The sequence below is a fragment of the Saccoglossus kowalevskii genome, chromosome 16 (assembly GCF_978046115.1).
Source record: "Saccoglossus kowalevskii chromosome 16, keSacKowa6.1, whole genome shotgun sequence".
Taxonomy (NCBI): Eukaryota; Metazoa; Hemichordata; class Enteropneusta; family Harrimaniidae; genus Saccoglossus; species Saccoglossus kowalevskii.
This window is the reverse complement of record NC_140656.1, coordinates 24,089,590-24,116,079: the sequence shown is the minus strand read 5'-3', so window position 1 is coordinate 24,116,079 and position 26,490 is coordinate 24,089,590. Positions and strand designations below refer to the sequence as shown.

At 34.6% G+C, this 26,490-nt stretch overlaps 1 protein-coding gene across 1 annotated transcript in view; it reads left to right on the top strand.

The window, feature by feature from the left end:
• The window catches only part of LOC100373376 (uncharacterized), a 29,795-nt gene extending 6,646 nt beyond the window's left edge, over positions 1 to 23,149 (top strand). Inside the window, exons 2-21 of the mRNA XM_085491254.1 lie at positions 4,440 to 4,542; positions 5,309 to 5,413; positions 6,124 to 6,296; positions 7,278 to 7,465; positions 8,263 to 8,388; positions 9,129 to 9,300; positions 9,551 to 9,679; positions 10,412 to 10,504; positions 10,845 to 11,026; positions 11,187 to 11,304; positions 12,059 to 12,403; positions 13,568 to 13,730; positions 14,358 to 14,547; positions 15,223 to 15,371; positions 17,077 to 17,177; positions 17,719 to 17,854; positions 18,694 to 18,842; positions 19,428 to 21,420; positions 22,223 to 22,343; positions 22,936 to 23,149. Of these exons, the coding sequence (XP_085347380.1) occupies positions 5,335 to 5,413; positions 6,124 to 6,296; positions 7,278 to 7,465; positions 8,263 to 8,388; positions 9,129 to 9,300; positions 9,551 to 9,679; positions 10,412 to 10,504; positions 10,845 to 11,026; positions 11,187 to 11,304; positions 12,059 to 12,403; positions 13,568 to 13,730; positions 14,358 to 14,547; positions 15,223 to 15,371; positions 17,077 to 17,177; positions 17,719 to 17,854; positions 18,694 to 18,842; positions 19,428 to 21,420; positions 22,223 to 22,343; positions 22,936 to 23,083 (4,755 nt within the window). The 5' untranslated portion in view covers positions 4,440 to 4,542; positions 5,309 to 5,334 and the 3' untranslated portion in view covers positions 23,084 to 23,149. The remainder of the gene's footprint in view (positions 1 to 4,439; positions 4,543 to 5,308; positions 5,414 to 6,123; positions 6,297 to 7,277; positions 7,466 to 8,262; positions 8,389 to 9,128; positions 9,301 to 9,550; positions 9,680 to 10,411; positions 10,505 to 10,844; positions 11,027 to 11,186; positions 11,305 to 12,058; positions 12,404 to 13,567; positions 13,731 to 14,357; positions 14,548 to 15,222; positions 15,372 to 17,076; positions 17,178 to 17,718; positions 17,855 to 18,693; positions 18,843 to 19,427; positions 21,421 to 22,222; positions 22,344 to 22,935) is intronic.
• The last annotated feature ends 3,341 nt before the right edge of the window (positions 23,150 to 26,490 follow it).

The following is a 26,490-nucleotide window of genomic DNA, read 5'->3' as shown; positions in this document are numbered from 1 at the left end:
TGTAATTAAATGTATATCAAGTGAGTGAGTGAAACATAACTCCTAGTGCATACTAACAATAACTAACTTTAGGTTCCTTGTTATATAAAACAAATAATGACACTCTCTACAGTAGTGACCTTTTGTTGTTTATAACAAAGACATCAGTGTCTTTGTTTTATAGTATTACATGTAGTAATGTTTTCATTCTAGTATATACAAGTACATATCTAACATTTAGAAACTCTTACTAGTTTGAGTAGTTAACACAAGGTTGAAATACTTTTATAAACAAGTTGATTTTCCTGGTTGATTTGCTGACCTTGCTGCTGTTGCTGACCTTGCTGCTGTTCACAAGAGGCCTGTATAGTGGTGTGTTTTTGTGATGTAATTTTAGTGATGCATGACAGACCTTGCTGGCAGCTTATTGACACAAGCCTACACAGAGATTTCAAAACGTAATTGCATAACAGCCCTCAAATTTTAACTTTTTCTTTAGTGGTTATAATTGATTGTTTTGCGAATAAATAATAAGCTACACAAAAACATTAATTATGTTAAAATTCAGATGTGATGTCAAAATCAATTTGTAAAAAGGATTAAATATGATTGGTAATTAAATGTGTGCAAAGTGTTAATATTAGTCATTAGTGTGCCACCAAGGGTTGACAAGCTGTATAATCTGTTTTATGTCTCCAGTCACATTACGTCATTGGCAACCTGGATTTTTTTTTAATCATCATTGATTAAATTTAATTTGTATGGCGACCATTTTGATCGCAATCAAGAGGCCTGTATAGTGGTGTGTTTTTGTGATGTAATTTTAGTGCCAAACAATGGGGTATACAATCTGTTAGCTTTTTAGCTTGGCTGTCATAGAGTTGTATGTGGCAAGTACGGCTAAATTATATATTTATATTACTTTTATAAATAAATAAATAATATAAACCTGATTGTTGTAACATAGAGAGATGGTGAATGTATATATATATATTAATAAAACCATACTTGTAACATGCAAGTTATTAGTAAATGACAAAAAATATACGTATGCTGTATTTGTAACATACTAATAACTTGATAATAAATACATGTATATATATAACGGCAAGAACTCAATCAATATAAAACATATGTGTGGCTGAAACTTGAATAGTAGTCAATACATGTTTCAATAGTAACTGAACGCAACTCAATTAAAAGTCGAAGAGTCAAAAACTTCAAACAGGATTTAATTTAAGCATATTAAAAAAGATTTGTTATTCACAAATTAATATTCATCCAAATTCCATACGATTTTTGACTCCCATGTGCGAAGCACAAAATGGGAGTCTTTGCAGTTAGTGTGTCTGTATGTGTGTATGTGTGTATGTGTGTGTGTATGTGTGTCCGACTGTTCCACTGCTATCTCAAGAACCATACATCGGTTTTTGATGAAACTTGGTGCATAGATGCTCTGGGCCAATGCGCAGATTTGATTAGGTTTTGGTAAAAATCCATGCTCGTTAATTACCTAATTTGCATGATAATTAGCTAATTTTTAGCTGTTCTATGACTGTTCCACTGATATCTAAAGAACCACTCATTGGATTTTGATGAAACTTGGTACATAGATGCTCTGAACATATGCGCAGATTTGATTAATTTTTGGTAAAAATCCGTGCATATTAATTACCTAATTTACATGATAATTAGCTATTTTTTAGTGGTTCCATGACTGTTCCACTGATATCTAAACAACCACTCATTGGATTTTGATGAAACTTGGTACATAGATGCTCTGAACTAATGCTAGGTTTTGATTAGTTTTTGGTAATAATCCGTGGATACTAATTACCTAATTTGCATAATGATTAGTCAATTTTCGGTTTTTCCACTGATATCTCAAGTACTAATCATCACATTTCAAATGAAACTTGGTACATAGATGTCATACGACACTGCACAGACCTGATAGTTTTTATGGTAATATCAGTACATATTAATTACCTAATTTGCATAATTAATTAATTTTCAGCATTTGATATAAGTAGTTAGCATTACATTTCAATGAAACTTGGTACTTACATACTCAAGGACTATGCAGAGATTGATTGTTTTCGATAAATATTTGTGCATATTAATCACCTAATTTGCATAATTAGTTAATTTTCAGCTTTTCCATGGGTATCTCAAGTACTAATCATCGCATTTCAATGAAACTTGGTACATAGATCCTTTAGGACTATGCAGAGACCTGATTAGTTTTAGGGTAAATAATTGTGCATATTAATTACCTAATTTGCATAATTAATTTTCAGCTTTTCTACTGATATCTAAAGTACTAATCATTTACATTTCAATGAATCTAGAATTATGCAGACCCAATTAGTTTCCGGTAAATATTTGTGCATATTAATCACCTAATTTGCATAATTAACCAACTTTCACACTGATATCTCAGGTACTATACATCACATATCAATGAATGTACATGGATGCTGTAGGACAATAGACAGACCTGAATAATTGTGGGTTACAATCTGTACATATTAATTACCTAATTTGCATAATTAACCAATTTTAAGCTTTCACACTGATATCTAAAGTACCGTAAAAACTCCAAAATTTCGACCGGTTTTAAATAATTGGCGTTAGAAATGTGACATGTTTTTAGAGTCGTGGCCGAGTTGTAACTCAAAATCTAAACAAAGTCATCAATCAGTGAGTATTATGACAAGCAAAACAAAACATCAAGACGCGCAGAAGAGGTCAGCACAAAACTAATAGGTCAAAAGACAAAGCTGTCTCGCACTACCTAGGAAAACTTGCGAATGTTCGAAGTACAGGTACCCATTGGACAAAAGATACATGGAAGTTTAGCAAACTATCTCCCCGACCCAGTGCAATGTATCCGGTTAGAATCAAAGCTCACGTGTCCCTTATTTGAGGGACCAAATTCTGCCGTAAATTCGCCCTTGGATTAAAAAATAAAATGGGATTTAAGAAAATAAAATGGGACTTTTAAGGTGTATTTTGGCGTCATTTTTTGGACATTTCAATCAATCCTGCCGGCTAAAATAGAGTCTAAGTTTTACCGTAGTCATTGACGTCTGTCTATTCAAGAGTACACGTGTATGATTTTTATCGTGACTAGCGTGAGCGGGTAAGCTTCCTTTCGAGAATGAGCTGTTATCACTGTGAACAATGTTAAATTATTCTTCAGATGACCAGTTTATTTTTTAAAAACAACTAATTTTTTTATTTAAAAAAAAATCATGCCGTTTTCGCATCAAAATCCAAGCCAAAATATCGTACTACAACATCAATCTCTTCGCATTGCGTTCAATAACATTAACATATGTTAATTAAGCTGTGGTAATTTGAACACGTTGGCATCATCCAGCTTTTTGATTGGTTAATTAGCGATTTGACCTATTTGACCTAAGAGAACATGGCGGATATCCTACAGCATCAAACGTTTATACGAGACCGGAATCATTCGCTTACGATGAAACTTAGTTGACTTTTATTTGTATTTCATAACCATTCAACAAATTTATTTTGTGTACATTATTATAATCACTACTGAGTACAGTAATAATCAACAATTCAGAAACGCAGCATGCCGAGATTTTTGTGTTCGTTTTTATTTGAAACTTCGTTTATTTAGAATATATTTTCGTTACCAATAAAATAAAAATCTCTCAGTCAATCAGAAACCCGGATTCATGCCTTCGAGGAAAGTCCCGTTTGAACGCTCACATCGGTTTTTTTTTTCGTTTGGGGGAAAACTAAAACTGGTCGCAATTTTCGAATAAGAATGAGTCGGCAATTTTTAGTGGAGTCGAAAATTTGGAGGTAAATAAAACACCGAAACCCGGCAAATAAATAGCCAATCGAATTTTTAGAGGGGTCGAAATTTTGGAGTTTTCACGGTACTAATTATTCCATTTCAATGAAACTTAGTACAAAGATGCTCTAGGACAATGTACAAACCTAATTAGTTTGGGGTAAAAATCTGTTCATATTAATTCCCTAATAAGCATAATAATTCATAATTTTTTGGTTCTAATCACATTTCAATTAAACTTGGAGACATAGATTTTCTGTTACATTGCGCAGACCTCATTAGTTTTACACTCAAATCTGGTCATATTAATTTTCTGATTTGCATAATTAGTTTTCAGCTAAGTAATTTCGAATTATATTTAATGTGTCTCCAATACTCTCGGCACATGGGAGTTCTTTCTAAGCTTTCTTTGATTATTTTTGTACCTTGGATGGTCACTATACACAGGTTTTACAATAATATGCTTTTGGGGCGTTATGTACATTTCGAATAACTGGTTCCATTCCAATTTTGGCATATGGAAAAGATCATAAAGATACTTTTTCCCAGACAAAAACAATCACTGTTCTTTATTTATTAATTTGTTTGTTTATTTATTATGATTTATTCATTCATATTTCTCATACAGATGTAACTTAAGTTAGCAAGAGTGATCTAAATGGATGTGTGATCAATTTATTTGTGCCAGAGTCTAACAGAGAAGAACCTCCTCACACCAGCATATTGTTGAGGTTAGTAAACACATAGTGTTTAAATTGCATGTATTAAAGTATGTGCACAGTAATATCCTTCCTATCATCATTTTAGTTGCATTCATGTTAGGAATCCTGCCATGTGCCTGGCATATAACCAAACTAGCACTATCAGTAGTGAACTGGAGAGAAAATGTTGGTAGACGCTGGCATAGCTAAATCTATGGTCTGGTTCACAGGGGTTTCCCAAATGCATTTAATAGCTTACCATCATCCTGTAACAACACGGCAACAAAATAAAAAGGCTCTAGGCAGTGTGAAGTACTGCAACGAGACTGATGTTGGCAGTCGGGGGCAAGAAAGTAGACTGCTAATTAGGGTCTGTAGGGGCGGCCATATGGCCGGTGGCTGACTATTTACAAAACCCAGGTTTCATATAAGAGCAGTCCTGAGTATCTGGAAAGAAGATGACATTCTGTATCATGTAGATAGCTAACATGGAACAAGAAACATATTTATCATTAAAAATAAAATCTGACTCGACACTAAAATCAATGTTCTCAATAAATATACAGTAAAATAGCATCGCATGTATAAAGATTTTGTGTTCAGTCCACCATGATTAGGTCAATAATGAACAGAGTTGATCTTGATGTTTGTGAATGCAACTTTGCTAATATCTATAAATATGAAGGTTTAACAATATTCGTCATGTGCTGAGATCTCAAACACTACTCTAGAATTACTTCAAAATTATTGCTGTCACTAGTCTGAATGCTTACCGGGTAACTACCTTCATTTGCAGTGTATATTGAATACTGAGAATAAAAGATGGATAGAATAAATGGTATAACGAATGCTACAAGACGATTATCTTCAGTTTCCCTGGGTCATAGGTCACCCCTTAAAGGTACACATGAATCACATGTATTCTGTTTTTCATGCCCAACTTTTGGCAAGTACTGTGAAATCGGTATTAGTGCAGTTTCTATTTAAATGATACAATGCAACATGAGAAATGGTAAATTTTTCGTGCTCAATTGTTCCAAAAAATGTGTGTTACTTCTATTAGGGATGGGGCTTCTAATACACATTTTAAGGTACTTTCTCGTGTTATGTTGTGTTCTATGGATGTCCTTGTGAATAATATGTGTAATATTGAGGCTGATAATTTCCTAAAGGTAATGCATCCTGGCACTTTCATATGTGTTACTGTTCTATAACAACAATAAATTACAATGTTAGACAGCAATATACCGACAATATTGCCAGTTGCTCCAGTACTTCAAAATACATGTACTCATGACTCAACAAAATATCAGTGATGTTGTGATCTTGGGGGGGGGGGGGGGAGAAACATTTAAAAAAAACTCATTGTAACTCTAGATCAATACAAAATCCGCTAGCGAGGACATGCTAAATTGCTTACATTGAGGGGTTAGTAGCATATGCGCTTAAATTTTGGTTTATTTGTGCTTCTGTTGGGTAGAGCAAATATGGTAAGTAAATGTTATTGATAGTGAAATATATGAACCCCATCTCCACACAAGTACCAGAATCTATATACTTCAGTAGTCTTGCATAGCTCCTATTGTTGCACTATGTTTGTTCATGAAACAGAGAAACAACAAACTGTTGTGGAAGAAGAGGAACAAATTAAATACAACATTCTGGTGAAGAAATCAAAGCAAAAAGCACTTGATGGATTAGCCAGCGAGTCTCTGGCCTTATTACAGCAAGCTGCCAAAATATACGACAACGAAAAAATACAAAGACGCATAAGAAAGCTGGAGGTTAGTTTGAGCTTGAGCTACTGAGAAAACAAACAAGTAATGCAGTGTTGTATTTCATTTAATGCGTGCCACATTTGTTTATGTGAGTTAACACAGGAGGTTCCATACTGCACAATGATACAATAGATACCGGTACACATACTTTGAACTGTAAAAGGGTTAATTATTCGCTGGGTTTTAATTTTGCTTATTTCACTGACTGAAAAATGCTCTAAATTAAAACCCAGTGAATATGTAAAATTTAGCATAGAACACATAATCAAAATGATAAAACCGTGAATTTAAAACCCACTGAATGTGCCTGAAATGGCAAATCAGCGAAATTTTAACCCAGTGAAAATTAGTCATTTCGCAGTATCTGTTGTTCAGTGAAATAAAGAAAATGTCACACAAGTAAACATTTTGATGTAAAGTAAGTGCTGATTCTCTGTACAAAACCAGCAGTCAAAATTCTAAAATCAGTCATAAAACTTGGGTGTCGGCAACACATTTTTTTTTTTTTAAATACACCTGATTCGAGGTATGTGAGGGGATCAAAATCCTACAAATATTATAACAGTATTTCACATAAAATGATCTCGATTGCGTTGATAAACAGGATTGAATATCATTGCTGTAACCTCATTTTGAACCCAGAATGGGGTACAGTATGAATTTTCTCGTTGGTGCAGAATGAGGGGCGCAGAATACGGCCCAGAATGGTGGCGCAACTAGGTGGCGCACAATGCTTATTTTGGGAAATGAGCCAGCGCATTCCGGTGGCGCAGAGTACCGATTTTGAGCCTCGCGCATACCTCCTGATTCACGAAGCTTTTTAAGATGAAAACAAATTTCTAAGTGTCAAATTTGCTTGGGACTGGGGTTTCACTGTTGACTGGTGAAATCCCAAGGATTGTAAACAGCTATTATGTTGGTTGGTGAATTGCTATAAATTTACAAAATGACGTCCAAAGAGTAAAACAAGGTGTTATTGTATGACAGGAGTATATCAAAGAATATGGAGATGAGGAATCTGAGGAAGAAGATGATGGAATGGCTCTCGTTGGTGATGGATTTAGTATTAGGAAGGAACTCTATGAAAAACTTTATCCATATCAGAGAGAAAGCATACTATGGTTCTGGGGATTACACAAAAAAAAGTCTGGTGGTATTTTAGGGGATGATATGGGGTATGTAACAATGTTTATTTTCGTACTTGACAAAAACTGGGAATTAATGTGACTGTTATCTCTCCTGATATGTACAATTTTCTTTACCACAGCATATTCCATGACTATACGACAAAGTTGTGTAATCGCAACATTGTACGCTATGCTGTAGTTGACTTGGATGATGCATGTGAATGAATCTTGGCAAGTGAATTTGGTGTCTGCAATATTTTTGTATCATTTTGGTATTGGCTTTGTGATCTCATTTTGGCATTTCATTCATGGTTCCATTTTGGCATTTCATTCATGGTTCCATTTTGGCATTTCATTCATGGTTCCATTTTGGCATTTCATTCATGGTTCCATCCGTTATTACTCCAGTGATGCCAAATATTTGTCAAAGATGTAAAACAATGATTTGTATCAAAAATTATTTGACATAAGATAACACCATAACTATGAGAGAACAGCTTTTTTGTGTATAATAGATTCTTAATTTCACCATTTCATATTGTATTTGCTCTATCATTGATGTGTGCTTATGTGAATTACAGAAATTTGTTTATGGTTGATATGTTCGTTTTATATGCGCTTTTATTAGAGATGCACTTGTAATAAAGCAAATACGATATTATTACTTACAATGTACTAAAGAGTTTACAAATGCATTGCTTATTAAACAAGGAGTCCTGTTGTATGTGTTCACATGGATTCATTCCATCTTTCATTTCCCAAAAAAATATAAAACTCCAATAAGTCAATAATTATGCATTTACAGTATTCACATTATTTTGTAACCAATTGTGTTGATGTTCTAGACTTGGTAAGACTATACAAGTAATCGCATTCCTAAGTGGATTGTTCGATGCAGAGAGAGTGAAAAGTATTCTCATTGTATTGCCAGCAACGTTAATTATCAATTGGGAACGAGAATTTGATAAATGGTAAGCTGGTTGTATGCACAATACACAAGTTTTGAGTACCTCTGTTACCTTAGAAACAATCTAGTGTAAAAATATTTCAATTGCATCTACATAAGGGAGTTGATTTCATCGCGTAAGTGATTGATAGCTATTCAGAATGCCTGTAAACCAGTGAACAAATTGCACAAGCTAGAAATCATGCACCCACCCACCCCAATCTTGTACAGAAACCATCTGATAGCACTGTGGTGCACATTTGTGCCACCTGGCAGTTACAGCAAAACAATCTTTTAATTAAAGCGTTAAATAGCTGTGATTTTGAACATTTTTTTTTTGTTTAAATATAACCACTTGATTTTTACGTCATGTGTTCAGTCTGCACCTTTCACAAAATGCAATGAACGGATAATAACCTATTGCAGGACATGTTTTAGAGTGCAAAAATATTTATACAGTTGCATAGAATCTGAAAACGATGTTGTCATACATATCCTCATTTATACATGTACTTGGTATAATTATATTATATTCATATTCCACTTCAAGATTTACTAAATGTACGATAAAGTTTAATCATTTGAACAAGTCAAGATTTGTCCCCCTTCAAAATTTTGTTTTCACATTTTCAATATTTCTAATCAAGACTCAAACAGGAAATTATTACATCTGGTTCAAAATTAACCAATTACGTCATTTGCTGCCTGGCTTAGTGTGGAACTGAGTGTAGTAGTTTTAAACCACACATTCTCGTTAATTTCCAGGGCGCCTGGCATAAGAGTACTAACATACCATGGCAGTAATAAGAGAGAAAGAGAGCGAGCTCTCTCTAAAGTTCAGAGAAGAGGTGGTGCTTTATTGAGCACATATGGAATTATCTCCAATAACTGGCAAGAAGTTGCCACCAATGATCGTGATGGCAGAGACTTTGTCTGGGTGAGTTTTTGGCTTGGATGCAGATAGTTAGGAACAATAGAATATTTTAACTGTGGCATGCTGTAGCGTTGTCTTTTCACTAAGGATTATAATGTCTAAATTGTGAACAAAAAAACAACCCAATCAGCAGTATTACAATATATAGCTCACTGTTTTGCAAAGAAAATAGCATTATTGATAGCTCAAATTGAATTGAATTGGAATTGAACAAATGCAACCCAACACTGATGTCTCTTTCTATGTTATACAGGACTATGTCATCTTGGATGAAGGTCACAAAATAAAAAACAAAAGTAACAAATCATCTAAGGCAGTGCATGCTATCCCAGCAAAGCGACGCATTATTCTGACTGGCACTCCTATTCAGAATAATTTGAAGGTACGTGTGTCTCATTTATCTGAATATCTGAATAATATCACTTGATTGATTTTACTGTACAAAAAAGAAATGTAAGCTTTTCATTACGGTTTCAATAAAGCTGTATTCTATTTTTCGATTTTATTCATTGTACAAATCATTGTTGTATGATGCTCCCCCATTGTCGGAGTGCACTTTCAAAAACAAAAATACCGTAAAATCTGTATAAGAAACCGCATCCTTAATAGAAGACGCAGCCATTCTTTTTGAATAATTGAGAACCAAAAATTCACTATTTCTCACATGTGTAGATGCTCTAATACAAGCTGCATCCCCTCTGTTGTATTGTACCATTTTAATAGAAGCCGCAGCTTCTAATACAGTTTTTACAGTAGTTGGAACAAATCATAAATGCAGATTTCTCAAAGTACTTTAAGGAACACTTTACTGTTTAAAGTTGATCTTTCATTATGAGCAAACAAGACTTCAATGGTGTTGTCAATATGGGAGAATTATTTTCCCAGCTTAATAATTTAAAAAGGTATCTTTCCCTGGCAATAAATTTATGTGCATGTTTGTGCACATAATTTATAAGAATGGCTTTCAATAATCTCTATTGTAAAAACTTAGTATAGCCGTCTTTGGTTTAACAAATAATTACAATACCTTAGCTTGCTTTTAGTACTACCTATTCTTTGCAACCATGTCCACAACGGATCAGATGTTAAAATGATTCATTTTATTTATTTTCAGGAATTGTGGGCTTTATTTGACTTTGTAACGCAAGGGCAGCTTCTGGGTACCCTGAAGACATTTTGTTTGGAATATGAGGGGCCAATTGTCAGGGTAAGGATCTTGTCTCATCATGAATCTGTAAATTTCATTACGAGATGGTGGCATGGTAAGCACTCTTTCTTAGCTCCAGTCTATGAATTGGAAGAACCAAGGACAATCGGCTATGAATGAAGAAATATATTATTTATTTGTGTGTTCAACATGATACAAATAAAACAAATACTAGAGACAGATTTACATTTGGTATTTCTAGACATGCACATTTGTTTTGCATACCCTTCCATGTGTATCATTTAAAATCCTTTGTCATATCTACTTCATCTTAAATTGTCTTGCTTGTGCAGGTTAAATGTTGTACACTGTATTCACTTGTATTCTGATTGCATCGTAGGCACGACAGAAAGATGCGCGACCATCCGAGATGCGGCTCGGCACTGAGATGGCTGAGAACCTTCGGCAGATAATAGAACCGTACTTCAAAAGAAGAACCAAAGCTGAGACGTTGGAGAAGAACAAAGAGAACCAAACTAAGGATGATACTCGGGAAGAGATGGATGGGAATACGACTGCCAGGTACAGTTTGGTGGATTTAAAAGCGCATCCAGTGTTCTCCATAGGTTTTCATGCCCAGCAGTTTTACCATGCCAAGCCACATTTGAAATTTCAAGCCAGTGTCAATGCTTATATTATGTTGTCAATACTTAATTAATATTCTTATCTATCTTTCCAGCAGCACTTCTACTCCGACACCATCTTTAACAAGGAAAAACGATTTGATACTATGGGTGTTCTTGAGTAAAGTGCAACAGAAAATCTACCAGGATTTTGTAGAAACTCCAGAAGTCCGACAGGTGAGGTTATTTAAATTTACCGATTTAGTTTGTAAGGAGTCTTAATTAAAGCAATGCAATTATGTTTTCTGCAATACATTTATTATCTTATCCTTACAGTGACATTTAAAATTACATTGGTTCTTTTTTTTATGTACAATATATTGAGAATATATGATGGGGGTCATTGGGACACTAAAAGTGAACAAAAAATGGGTTTCACCAGAAAATTTTCAAGAAACTTCCCTTTTATCTACCGGTACATTGATTTCTATGGTGAAAGTATTTCTTCATGTCTTAAAATTTAGTGCGAAGTTTTTGTATTTTTTGATAAATCATACAAATCCTACATATTGTTTTGTTCAAGATGTACTAACAAACAAAATTATTTAGTTAGCAAACTCTAGGGAAGTTCCTTTGCATTGCAACATCAAATGATCTAATGTTATGAAAACTATTTGCTCACTTCCCCTAGTGCCACTTGATTTTGGACTACAATAATTCATTTTTGTCTCAGTACACACTATGACTATTAAAGTCTTTTTTCATATTGCAACATTGTTGTGACTATACAGAGGAAGTTGTAAATAATCTGTACAAATCTTATTTGCGGCTGCTTCAATTATCTGGGGGGAAGTTGATGGGGTTATTGGAACAAGGACGTTCCAAGGAAAGTTGCAAGTTACTTTTACGAGTCTTGTTTGCACTCACAGTAAATATCCCCAAAATACTCCCAAATTGCGTCTCACATACTTGTACTGTTCATCTTTTTTAGTTACTGATGACCACTAGGTCTCCCCTTGCTATGTTGACGATGCTCAAAAAGATATGTGACCATCCAAGGCTACTCAACAAGAGAGCATGTGGTATGTTGAATCTAGAGGGAGAGGAGTGTGATCCGTATGGGGACTACAGCGACACTGCCAGCCAGATCTCATCATCGGAGTGCGCAGCTGATAACATAGACAATGTGAGCATTTCAGCCCTGGTGGAGGAGTCTGGTAAACTCGTGGTGCTTATATCACTGTTAGAAAACCTACGGGATGAAGGGCACAGAACTTTAGTGTTCAGTCAATCAAAGAAGATGTTGGATATCATGCAGAAGGTGTTGGAAGAGAAGGTAAATATGGTAAAATATTTTCACTGATGAAATGATTCATTGAAAATAAAATCCAGAGAAAACACTTTTTTTCATATATTTCACATTCAACTCATCACAAATCGATGAAAATAAGTTACATACAAAGTACCCGAAAAGTTTTTTCGTTGAAAATTAATTCCAGCTAAAATAATGTAGTTTATAGTATGCAGTAACCAATGTCTCAATGCCAAATAAAAAAAAATTAGGAATGCGTGGCGATGGCGAAATTGGGAACGAAAATTGTACAGGAAACTGATGGGAGTAAATTCGGCAGGGATCAGTAACAGGATAGAAAAATTTATTGGTCTAAATCTTTGAGATTTGGTGAATTCATTATGAAAAAAAAAAAGTACTAGGCTAAGCACAAAACTAAGTGAAAAAAAAAATATTAGTATAGTTTTTCTGCCATTGTTCCATCCAGAGTTTCCATAGTTCCTTGGCATGCCTTATTGAGTCATAATTGCAAATCTGTGCATATTAATCAGGTAATTTGCATGTTTTGTTGATATCTTTAGTTTTCTCATCGTTGAATTTCTAACACTACTTTGGAATTACTGTGCATATGTTTCTTACAGTATCCATGCATATTAAATTTATAATTTGCATAATAATTAACAGATGTTCTGAGTAAATTTTCAAAACATTTTGCTCAAATATAATTAAACTTGGTTTGTGTAAATCATCGTTCAGTTGAAATCAACTGTAAATTTTGTCACCTTCCACAAAATATTGATGTTGAAACTAAACTGTCATGTCAAATTTTTGAACAATACAGATTCAGTCCGTTTGATTTAAAAATAAAAGATACGATGTAAACAAAGTTTGCTTTGAAGTCTTCAATTAAAAACCAATTTAGCTGAGTATTAGATATACACTTATTACTGTTATTCTGGTCTCTGGTTAATCTTACCCACACATACATGGTACATATACATATATGCAATTACCGGTAATTCAAGTGCAATATACATTTCCTCACAATGGCTGACATGCAATGAAATTTGATTTTGTCAATTTTGTGTGTCTGTAAGATTGCATGTAAATGTATATCAGATTTATAGCTGCTCTCTTAAAAACTGGTTGCTATTTGTGAGTCTTCTTTACACAGATGACAGTAAAGAAACTTTTTTTTCTCCATCTTAGAACTTCAAATTAATACGCATTGATGGTTCGATTCGCAAACTAGAAGACCGTGAAAAACTCATCAATAAGTTTCAAAGAAACTCATCTTATTCAGTATTTTTGTTGACTACTGGAGTTGGTGGTATAGGATTAACATTGACAGCTGCTGATAGGGTAGTAATATGTAAGTATGATGTCATCAGTGTGTGATGGTACTCATGTACATGTACACATTACTTACATGCCAATTTAGATTTGTGCTTGTAAATAAGTTACCTAAGTGTTCTCTCACGTGACAGATTCGCATTCGAATAGATACTTAAATTAGCTGGTATGCTTATTAATCAACACATACACTGTATTTTCAATATGCTGTACATGTCACATGGTACTTGTATATTTTGTGATGACTATGGTACTTCAAGTTTACATGTTGCAACTTGCATGTTAAAAGCTTTCTGTGATTTACTTTCAACAGCTTGCATACTGTAAAATACTTTATTTTTGCTTTATTTTTCCCCTATATTTCACATTCAACTCATCAAGAATCAATGAAAATAAATTCCATACAAAACACCTAAAAAGCCTTATCAGTGAAAATTAATTCCAGCTAAAATAAAGTATTTTACAGTATTCTGCAATGAAATGTGTCTCTTTGATTAGTGAAACATCCTAATTAACAAGTATGATGTTAAATGTTTCCTACATTGCACCCTAATTTTGTTGAGATACTGAGTCATCATCTCTATCCATCTAACTGTGGTACAGTAGATTTCCATCAATCTAAAATTGATTGATACTTGTTTTTCAGTTGATCCAAGTTGGAATCCGGCAACTGATAGCCAGGCTGTTGATAGAGCTTACCGACTTGGACAGAAGAAAACTGTTGTTATTTACAGACTAATAACATGTGGAAGTGTAGAAGAAAAGATTTATCGTCGACAGATATTTAAAGATTCCATTACCAAACAAGCAACAGGTTCTTCTAAAGATCCATACAGGTAGTTATGGCAATGAGAAATTAAGTTTGATGCCATAATTTTTCCCACCAAAATATTTGTGCAATATCATGAACAGTTTTTTGTTCTAAATGTATTTATTAATTAATTTTGGATCGAATGGAAATAAGTTATATGAAGGAAGGTTTTTTTTTTTGGCAAAAGGTGCCAAAAGATAACAATGTTGTTTATAGTTCTAACATACATTTTAATGTTTAGGATATGCAAATGAATATGCAAATTGTTGTGTAAGAAAATAGTGTTGCTGAGGGAAAAAGACCAAGGGATTGAATTATTCATAGTAAAAACCATAGACATTACAGTGTACTTGTGACTGAATATGCGAGTTTATGCCCATGTGAAGTACATGTATATTATTGACCAAACATTTGCAAGATGAATGATTGTGGGCAGTGGTTGTCGCGCAGTGTGTGTTCAAATTACATGTAAACAATGTATTTTACACCCATTGTGTACGTCGCTATGAGTCCTATATCGAACAGGACGTGGCCTGACAACCATCACCCTTTAACAAAATCCAGTTGAACTTCAGCGATTGAAGCCATCTTGAACAAGAGTTATCTGCCTATAACCTGTAATACATGTCTTGTTCATTTTGTATGAAAATTAAGGCTTGTAGTAAAACATATTGCATAAAATGTGTTGGACTCTCCACAGATATTTTACAAGACTAGATATGAAAGAATTATTTAAACTTGACGACCCGACTGTCTCCACAACACAAATACAGTTGGAGCAGTTACATTCAGCCAAGAGGAAGACTGACACTAGTCTGGACATGCATATAGCATACTTATATTCACTTGGTGAGTGACACATCGTTATATGCTCTAAACATTACCCATCTGTTTATCCATCAGTCTGTACGTCTGTTCGTCCATATTTCAAGAAATTCAGTTTATGAACATCTCACATACAGAAAATAAAGTTGAATTTTTAAATTTCATTTGTTATTATACTGTGAGCTGATTTAATTTTGCAAGAAACAGTTTTTCAATATAAATTCTGTATAAAAATTGTGAAATTTTGGAGTAGTGAAAAATGTCTGGGGTACTACCCAGATGTGGATACGAGGTGTCTGCTACTTTTGTGAATTTTTCTGGTAGCGAATATTATTGAGCTTACAGTATGATAAACTGTATTAAACTGCATTATGTACATAGTTCTATCAAGTAAATTATTTAAGTTTATTCCACAAATGTACAAAGTCAACAAATAAAAAATTTAAAATTGTCATCACACTGCATTACGCTGCTCATCATCTTTTTCATACTACTGTTCGCATTTTGTTTAAAACCTTCATAAATATTTCTACTTTCCTTGATTGATAAAAGCCCTCATTTGTTAATTATTACTGCACGTTACAGGTCCCCCTAATCCCTATTAGAAAGTTACATCTGTTCTCCAGTAAATATGTCATCGAAAATAAGACTACTGTAAAATCTGTATTAGAAACCACAGCTTCTAATAAAATGATACAATGCAACAGAGGGTATGCGGCTTCTATTAGAGCATCTACACATATGAGAAATAGTGTGCTGCTTCTAATACAGATTTTACTATATCACTTCTGTGAACATCAAAGTTTTTAGCATCTTTGGTCATAATATTCAGACTAACTTATAATCATGTTCCTGTGATGAGTAGTAGTGTATACTTTAAACTGCTTTAATTTCGCATGAGACATGTTTTCACAAATTTCATGTTTGTCTATATTAAAAATTGGCTACTTTGATGAAATTTTCTCCCGACAAACGCCATAAAATATTCAAAGCAAAGATTTGTCTCTGGTGGAAAGTGTTTGCAGAATACCAGAGGTATGCACCTACTGATAAGCCAGAGGCAGTGTTGCTGATGGTGATGGTGTGACCTTGTTGAAAACATATTGTTCTTTTGATGCTTTAATGCAAATGTTAAGACCACTGGGATTGACCTGAATATCAGTGTGAAGCATCCATGGCTGTGGTCGTGTTGTAGGAGGTTGGAGATGGGGTGGTGAAATTGCTTACTCTGAGAAAGACAAAGAATGTTTATTCTGAATGTCGGCTACATCATGAGTTGATCAGAAGGCTGAAGCGAATGAGGGGCTTTAAGGTCGTTCTTCTTTTTTTTCCAAAGGATCCAATGTAGAGTGTTCCAGTTGGTTATAAATCGTTGTTGTGACCTGCTTTGTTGTGCATGTCATGGGTGGTAATCAGATATAGTTTGACAGTGTTGTAGACAAACCTAGTCGATGCAAAGGACATGACAAATAGTATTGCTAAATGTTGGGTGATTGGTAGATTTAGAATGTTATATGCAAGGCAGAATTCAGCGTACCGAGAACGGCCTGCAGCATCTGCTCATTGTGTTGAAGTGGCCAGAGAATTTCCTCCAGATCACTTATGGCAACAGATGTTGAGGAGGAAGTTGGTTGATATATGATACCTTGTGTTGACTGGGTGCTTTGCTATTTGAGGTGCCAATGACTGGAATCTCTGCGTAATTTCCTTACTTGTGTTTTCATTTCAGCAATATTTGGTATAAGTGACCATGATCTGATGTTTAGTGAAGAAGCTGAAGAATGTGATGAATCTGAAGATGAGGTCGTTGGTGACTATGTACAGCAGAAGGTAAGAATATCAACACTGAAATGTATCAACTTGTTTATTTGGTTATTATCATATTTGTCCTATTTCAAGCGCAAATAAACAAAAAAAATGTATTTATTGTATGCAGATATTTTGTGAGGCACTTTTAACCTTTTTACCACTAGTTCTCTCTTTTCATCACAAATTCAAAAAAATAGTCCACTTCATGGTCTGCGCATTTTTTCAAAAGATTGGGACAAAAATAGCCAAATCTTTTGAGTAAAAACTGAAAATTGACAAGTTTTGTTGGCTACAAAATTAGGGTTCATTTCCAGAAATATTGAAGAATATAAGAAAATGGGGCAGAAAAATTTGGGCGAGAAAGTCTTGTGGTGAAAAAGTACAGGATGAACTTTGACCTTATTCACACCTGTAGCATTTATGTAAGCGCTACTAATACAGCAAATATAACACCTTTATTTTAAATATTAGTTTCTTGTGTAATCTACTTTTCAAGGTGTACTTTCTGTCTCATTTGACTATTAAATCAATTCTCCTCTCATTTCATAATTTTTGCACACAGGTTAGAAGAGCTCAAGAACTCTTGTCTAATGAGTCTGATCTAACTAGACAGTATAATGAGAGAATAAAAAATGGTACAGAGCCTGCACCAAAGAACGATCCAATGGAGCATCAATATAAACCAACTAGAGCTCCAGGTAATACATTAGGGTTCTCTCAGGAAACTTTATAGTGTGTTGGTTTGTTGGCTAATTTGCATATTAATTATCATATTCATTATATTTGAATTCATTATTAGTTACACATCTCCTATAAATCCCTCTAGTAATGAAACTCTTTGACGTCAAAATGATGTAGATGAGAGAAATGTTCAACTTTGTTTTATTGTGTGGGTGTTTAGAATATAAAAAAGCATATATACAAGACAGAATTTCATACCTCAAAAGAAGCTGCTCTCTGATTGATCTAACTGTTAGGTGTTGGGGTTGAGTAGCCAATCAGATACAATATTGTAAATCACTTGGACTTGACTCCAGATCTTAAAGCGAGGAAGTTGTCATCTGCGCATGTTGCAGACGGCCATAGCGTGTTGTTGTTTACGAACATGTGTCTACCCATGAGCCTTTGCATTTTTAGTGTGCATTATCATCGCTTAGGACTCAATTCCCACTTGTGCACAGGTGACAACCTCTCCCATTTAATCTCTGTGGAAGCTGACCCTTATTTTACATCACAGAAGTGATTCTCAGCTGGAGGATGTGACTTATAGATATCAAATATTCAATGTAATGTTTTATTTCAATTGCTGACATGCAAAGAAAAACTGACTACTGTACACTCCTTCATTTTCACTACTTTACTGAAGGATGAATCAGTGAAAATAAAATCCAATGAAAATACCATTTTTCTTTGGTGAATTGGTGAAAATAACTTCATGCAAGACAGTCGAAAATATCTTTTTAGTGACAATTAATTCAAGTTAAAATAAGGTTTGTTACAGTAAAAGCTTCCTCGATATTATTCATTATATATGTAGGCAAGTCATGGAGTCCCAAAACAGTTGACCTTACAAGGACTAATGATGTGGTTGATCTGCGAGATGACAGTGGGGAAGATAGCGATGTTGTTGATCTGGACCAATCTGTATCTAACTTGGCATTGCATGATCCACCGTCACAAGAACAGGTACCAATCTCACTTTGATAATGTCTATATATAAGAATTAACAATTAGACACATAAATCCGAGAAAAAAATCTGCACAGAGAAAATTTTGGGAATGTAATCCACACTATGCCTGATCGGTCGTATTTGATAAAGGAAATCAGATTTTTTTTTTAAACACTGTAGCCAATAACAAGCGAAGAAAAACTATTTTTTTTATTATTCCAAAGTTCTCAATGGCCAACACATAATAATCAAATAAATGTTGACCCAAAGTGGAAATTTCTTACCTACAGGTCAGCATAACAGAATCGGTGTATTGTACTGAATAAACACTGAGGCTAAATCAGATGCATGACATGCAATTTTGCTTTATGTCAATAACAAAAATCTAGCTCTGTGTGCACCCAAGTCAATAATTGTGAATATTTTTGAGTGTGTGTGAATTTTAGTAATAACATGTCTATAATATGATGTGTAATATGTGTTTAATCCAAATCAACAAAAAGCCCATACACAGAGATTTTACTCGATACAACATGCAGTGCTATAAACTTCAAATTTTAGTGTTAATCATTGACCACTAATTTATGTTTTATTGTCTTAGCAGGGCAGCAGTAGTTCATCCAGCTCAAACAACTCAGAATTCCATACCGTTGACGACATTCAGGAGGATTCAGACGACGATTCAGAACATGATTTAGACAAACTCGGCAGAGAGACTGATGCTGATGAGACTCTTCCAGACGTTTTAAACAACTCAAGATCTGAAAGTTTACGAAATCCTGAAGACCTTGGAAGTCGTCCTGCCAGTGGCATGACATCCAAAATGATGATTGGTGACAGAGATTTTGAAACCCCAGATATTGTTATTGACCAGACTTGTCTTGATGGAAACAGCTTTAAATCACCTACCCCGGCAGGAGATGCCATCGTTGAAGACGATTTAAATGAAAGCATCATCAACACATGTCGCAAAAAGAAAAGGAATGCAGCGTTTATTTCAGATGACGAGGAGGAAGCTTCCTTTGAAGCCAATGAGCTGGAATCTGACAGGGATTCTGTCAAAACAGATTATCACAATGATGTAGAAGCAATGGATACAGCTGATGATGGTGTGCTTGCTAGCCTATCCCATGATTCTATTGAGAAAGATTCTCATGACATCACTAATGGACAAAACACCAGAATCAGTGTTGGAAAGGGAAAAGACAGCCTGTCAGAAAGTGTACGATCTGATACTGCCGTTGCTGATCTTGAACAGGAAGTTGAAGGAGGTGTTTCCGGAGATAATGAAACTTCTTTTGTAGAGGTAGACTCTAAACATTGTCAAGCGAGTTTTGAATCTCGTGCATCCATGGACGGTAAAGACAGTGATAGTAATAATGTTTCAACTGAAGAAAGTTCTGATCCAGACGAATCTCTATCACCAGTAGAAGTAGATACAAAAGAAAGCCAAGTTGATTTTCCATCACCTGTTTGTTCAGATGATGAAGAGCGAAAGATGGAAGCTATCCTGTCAGAGTCTGTACACAACGTTTTCTCCTCAGACGATGAAAATGTCTCCACTCCACTGAACAGAAGTAAGCTAGGTCTACGCACTGCTAGCTCCACAAAGAGGAGAAGATCAAGCATTCGAATGGTTTCGTTAGTATTGGACTCAGATGAAGATTTGCCAGAGAAAGAATGTAGAGGGTTTAATCAGTTGATTAGACAAGACATTATGTCTCTGACAGAGTCACCTATTGTTGCGCATAGTAAGTCCAAAGACAGCATGCTTGTAGACAGCAGTGATGGTGCTTTCGTTGCAGAGACACCTGAAAGCAGTCCATATAAAGAGACCAGGACACCAGAAAACCAATTTCATAATATTCTTTCAGAGACTGATGAAGAGGAGAATGGAAAAGATGATAGTCTGGCGTCAGATATTGAACAGAGTGATAATGTTGTTGATTTGACAGTGTCATCAAATGATGCATCAGGCAATCTTGCAGTGGAGGAAAGTGATGTTCCAGATGAAGGTGAGGAGGAGGAAGATGATGATGAGGAGAAGGAAGCTGAAGGTGATGAGGAAGAAAATGGAGATGTTGAGGAAGAAGATGTTCTTGGTGAAGAAGATAATACCAATGAAGAAGGTGTTACTGATGAAGAAGATGTTGCAGACAAAGGTGATGAGGAGGAAGATGAAGATGTTGAGGAAGATGTTGAAGAAGAAGAAGATGTTCTTGATGAAGAAGATAATACTGATGAAGGTGTTACTGATGAAGGTGTTACTGATGAAGAAGGTGTTGCAGATGAAGAGCAAGTAGATGTTACAGATGAAGATTTTGCAAATGAGGAAGATGAGGATTTTTCAGATGAAGATGAAAACCATAGGGACAAACATTTTGATGAACCATGTGGTGAAGACAATACTTCAGGGGAAAGTTTTCAGTCTGCTCAGGAAAATGTGTCAGATAAAGAAGTGGTTGATGAGGACTTGTCAAGTGAAGAGGAAATTTCCAGAGCGAAAAGAACAAAGAAAGTTCATGTTCTTGAGGAGAGCTCTGATGAAGATGAGGATGAAGAAGATGGTAGCTTAGAGAATTCCAATGTTCAAGGTAAAATTTTTGGAGAATTGCATTAATTTATTTTCAAGTAGCCTTACTAATTTCTTTGTCCCAGTTGAACAACTTTTGGCGACTAGTATTTGTTACGGCCATTTGTTTATTGCTGTATATCAACACATGTATCTTTGTCCAAATGTAAACTGCTAAAGTTGTATTCAAATCTTGTATTTCCGTCCATCTACATGATTTGGTGCAAAGCTGAGTCAATGGTTTTATTTTCATCTGTCCTTAACCAATTTTTTAGTAGGTGCAAAAACAATATATCACCTATATAACCTACTCACATTGGTAAATTGTATACAATATAGGGAAATTTGAGCATTTAGTGGAAAAACATAAAAATAGATATTTTCAGTTCTGTTTCCATGACAACTATTTTATAAGCATGGATGGTACCAGTACATGAATGCTACCAATTTCAGCCAATTTGAAGTTAAACTTGTAAAGTTATAGATGAAATCATGTTTTTCAATTTCTGACAACAGACTATGATGTCATACTTTACCCATAATCCTTTGCTTGAAAATCAAGATGGCTGACTACATAATACTGATGAAAAGCTAAATATCTAGAGAATGAAAATTGATATAAAAAAACTGTAAATTGCATTCTCCTACATTTGTGGAGATTTTTCTTTAGGGGGGTCATAATGTTGTTTGGATTGATGTTACCTTTAATTATGTATGTATCACAGAATGTATTCTCCAGCTATAACTACTTGGTATGTACACATCATTGAAGGTTTATAAGCAGATCTCAAACTATGATTAAAACCTGTTCTTATTGAATACAGATGCTTCAATGGAGGAAGTTAATAATGTAGCTACTAGTAGTTCAGAAGATGAAGATATGGAGGCTGAGTCTGCTGTTGATGAGAGAGAACAGGCTTATGAGAAGCTTGTTAAGGATGGCAGGTAAGAATTATCACTACTTTGTGTACATTATGGTGTGCTGGTAATTGAACCAGTCAGGGATGAAAGGGTTGTATCAAGGTAGCAACAGTGGGGAAAATGGGTTTATAATATTTTGAAAAATGTATTTTTTCTCACCCACTCCCTCCAATGACAATTCTCAATTCACCTTTCCACCACAATTCACATGCCATTTAAACTTTATTCTGACCAATAGCATGGCAGTAACTCATTTCAAAACCCGAATAACCCTGCTGTTGCCTTTGGGTGTCTGTCACTAGTAAATATGCTTTTAAAATGTGTACTTTAGGTGAAATGTACTGTGAGAAATAGCGATTTTAATTCATTTGGCAAGTCAGGTGTGAACAGTAATGAGCAGAAAATAGCGTGTAGATCAGCGCACATTGTCAAATCAGCGACCGTTGTGAAATAGTAAATATCACTACAGACAGGGACCATGAACTTATGGTATTTTTGTTGCATTTAAAACCACTCTTTGCCAACTGACTTTGCATAGTCCATACAGTGTCACTTTGTTTGTATGCAAATTAGTAAACCACCACATTTTAATTCAATATTTCTGTCCATTCCGCAGATCTTTTGAGAAAGACGGCAATGTACAGTCTGCTCTGAAATGTTACCTCAAGGCTTTAGATATCAACAGCCAGGATAAGAACTTGCAGAAAAAAACAGTTCAACTTTATGAGAAATATAAATACCACAGTAATCAGGGCAAAAAATAAATATTACATCTAGTCATGGTAGACCTGCCTTCACTTTCCCAGCTCTTCAATACGCGTTTTCAGTGCATTTTGCCCTGACTATGGTTGTGGCCAAAGCAAACTGTTATAGCCAAAATTCAGCTGGAGTTTGTCATGGTTGACATGTTATATCATATGGTTCTATCAAGTGAGGCATATTTTAACAAAAATGTTACAACCAAATGATCGTCTCATCTGACACCCTAAGTGTATATGCCATAACTACTGTAGATTTGTATTATTAGGTATAGTCTAATATAGACAAATTAGGTTATTTCGCCTGTGTAAATCCTGTTCAAGATGTTTTAAAATGATTTATATAGTGGTATATGTAGATTAATAGACCTCTGCTACTGTTTCCCATTCAGGAACAAGGGGAGGTGTTTGCACCTACCAGAACTATATATGTGTTGTCTTTAGTACAAATTTGGGAATTTTGCTATAGATGTTACGTAATCATGGATTAAAAAATGGATGCAATATTATTGTTTACATTCATATGTTAAATCAGTTTTATTAGCTTACAGCAAGCGCAAACAAGATTCATACAGAGAGTTGGAAAACTCCCTAAGAAAGTCCCTATAAACATTATAATATAACAAGGGATTTACTTATTGACGCTATCAAATGATCTAATGTTATGAAAACAATTTGCTACGTTTTGTGACAATCTCATTTCTCCTAGTGCCACTTAAATTTGGACTAACAAATTCTTGTCTAGTTACGTACTATGACCACGGTTACTAAATTTAGTAACCGTACTATGACTAAGTTGCTTGTTACAGTTTTGTGACTATACAAAGGGATTTGTAAATTATACTAATCTTATTTGTATAGTCTTCAACTGTCTGAGGGCAGTTGATGGGGTTATTGCCATTGCCTGTACGAATCTTGTTTGTGCCCGCTGTAATCAGTAGAGATTTTTTTTATTTTATGCTGTTTCTGTATCATGTTCTGAAATTATGCAGAGAGGTACACATGTTCTAATGTGATGAACTAGAATCTCCAGACACTTGTAATATACATGTACTTCCACTTGCACTCAACCATCGTTTTACTCGATACTAAATACAACTATCTACACCAACTTGCTGTTTAAGTCAAGTATGATCGGAAATCAATCAAAATTGTGTTTTTGTCCACTTTTTCAAGTGGACTTGAGTTTCTACCGACATTTACATCAGATTTTGATCATACTGAAATATGTAAGCAGTGTATTTTAAGAATATTGACTTAAATGTATCAGAGTATGTTCTTTTTCATATTAATTAGTGATTTTTTCAAACTAATTTTGTGATGCTGTCTTCTTGATCTTTCTCAGTTTTGCAATAAACAATTTTGTAAAATACTAACTTTTGCAATAAACAATTACTGGTAGAAATTAATTAGTACAATAGAAGTAATTAACGTTATATTGTTATGAAAATTATCAACGGTGTTATTAAAAGCTATTTTTCATGGAGAACACTTCTATCAAAGTGAAAATATTGTGCTAGAATGACATTTTGTCGTATTTACAATATCAGTTTATGTGCATTTTGTTGTCATGATGAATGTGACTAATACTTGAACGCTGTAAATCACTTTAATTTCAAACCAGAAATTGCACATGCATTTGGAGCTAGAAATTAGACAGCATAGTCTGTGTGTTGTGAAAGTCGGTGTATGCACTGATAACATGATTTCTAGCTGTGAAAATGTATTGAAGTAGATGATCTATGCATTTGTAATAGAAACACAATATAGACTATTTACCTGTACACATTATGTAAGCCCATTCATTATTTTATGCAGTAAATTGTGATGAAATAATACAGCGACAAAACCATGTTTATCTTTATCCTGTACTTTTTGTATCATTCCTTGTCTTTATAAAAAAAGATTTTTTATGGTTGCCGGGTGTTGCCATTCATTGATTTAAATAATAGCATAGTCCCATCAGTGTGCATTACGTAATGACATTAATTATTCATTTGGAAAAAAGATTTTAAAAAAATGTATCAAATTACAACAACTTTACTTAGTATTGTCTTGCTAGGCTTTCTAAACTTTGTTTTTCTGAAGAGTTTGTGGCTGCATGTTCCTCTCCTGACTTTCCCCGACTTCTACCACAACTCCTTTTTGATGATTGAGGAAATAAACTATAGTACCATGTCTTCTACCATAACAATTACTTTCAGATAAAGGACATAAAGCAGAGTCCCCTGGCTTCTACCACAGTGTCTTTCTCAGATCAATGACTACTATCAGATTGAGAACACAAAACCTGGTCCCCTGACTTTGACCATGGGGTACTGCTTTCAGATCAAGGACATACTGTCTTGTCTCAGACCTCTGCCACGATTACTGCTCTAAAGAGATTAAGAACATAAAGCCTCCCTCCGACTTTTACCATGACTACTACTCCCAGATCAAGGACACAAAACATGCTCTCCTGACTTCTACCAAAACTAGGTATAGGTGCAACTATAACAACAGCGACATGAATCCAGTAAGTAAATTGTATAATGGAATGACAACAACCTAGTCAGAAATCCAAGGAATGTGTCAAATATTGCTTGTCTAGCTTGTGCCACTATATCTACTATGGATATTATGTTGGAATCATTAGGAACTTGCTCATCCACCTCTTATCTGTTTTCCCTCTACATGGAAGAGAAATGAACTCTAACAATGCTTTTAGTAATTTAACATACTGACAGCCATTTTTATCAAAAAACTAGAATCAGAAAATTTGAATAGGTCACTGTTTTTCAGTCGTGCCGAGGCAGATTGTGTTCAAACTTTGTGTGAGTGTCACGGATGATGGTTTGTTGATGTGGATCAGTTTATTTTGTGATTTGATTCAAAATGGCCAATTTTACTTTCATGTGCTCTTAACCATTTCCAGGACATACTTTGATCATTTGTATCTTTGAACGAGAAAAAAAAAAAAAACAAGTCATTGTCGTTGGAATTAGGGGGAATGTTATATTCATGCCAAAAATAAAGTACTGGTAATATGCACCAAAAGTTTAGTTACTAATTTTGAGTGAATTATTGGCTAGTCCACCATCAACAGAAATTAGATGTATTAATATACTCTTCCAAAATCCAAAATTAAACAGAATATGCTATTCATGCCTTTTTTGTAAAAATCCTGTCCAAGATACCACATTTTTGAAAAAATAAAATGAATGCCAGTCGGCCATTTTTGATCAGTTTATGGAAGAAACTGACATGAACATGTATTCCTATACCTGTATGTATGATGTATGTGCCAAATATGAATGAAAATGGTCCCTAAGCCTTGGAGAACAAAAACTGACAAAGCATGCATAAGATATACCACATTTAAAAAAAAAATGGTTGCATGTCCCAGATAACGTAGTGGGCCTCTTGTGGATTGG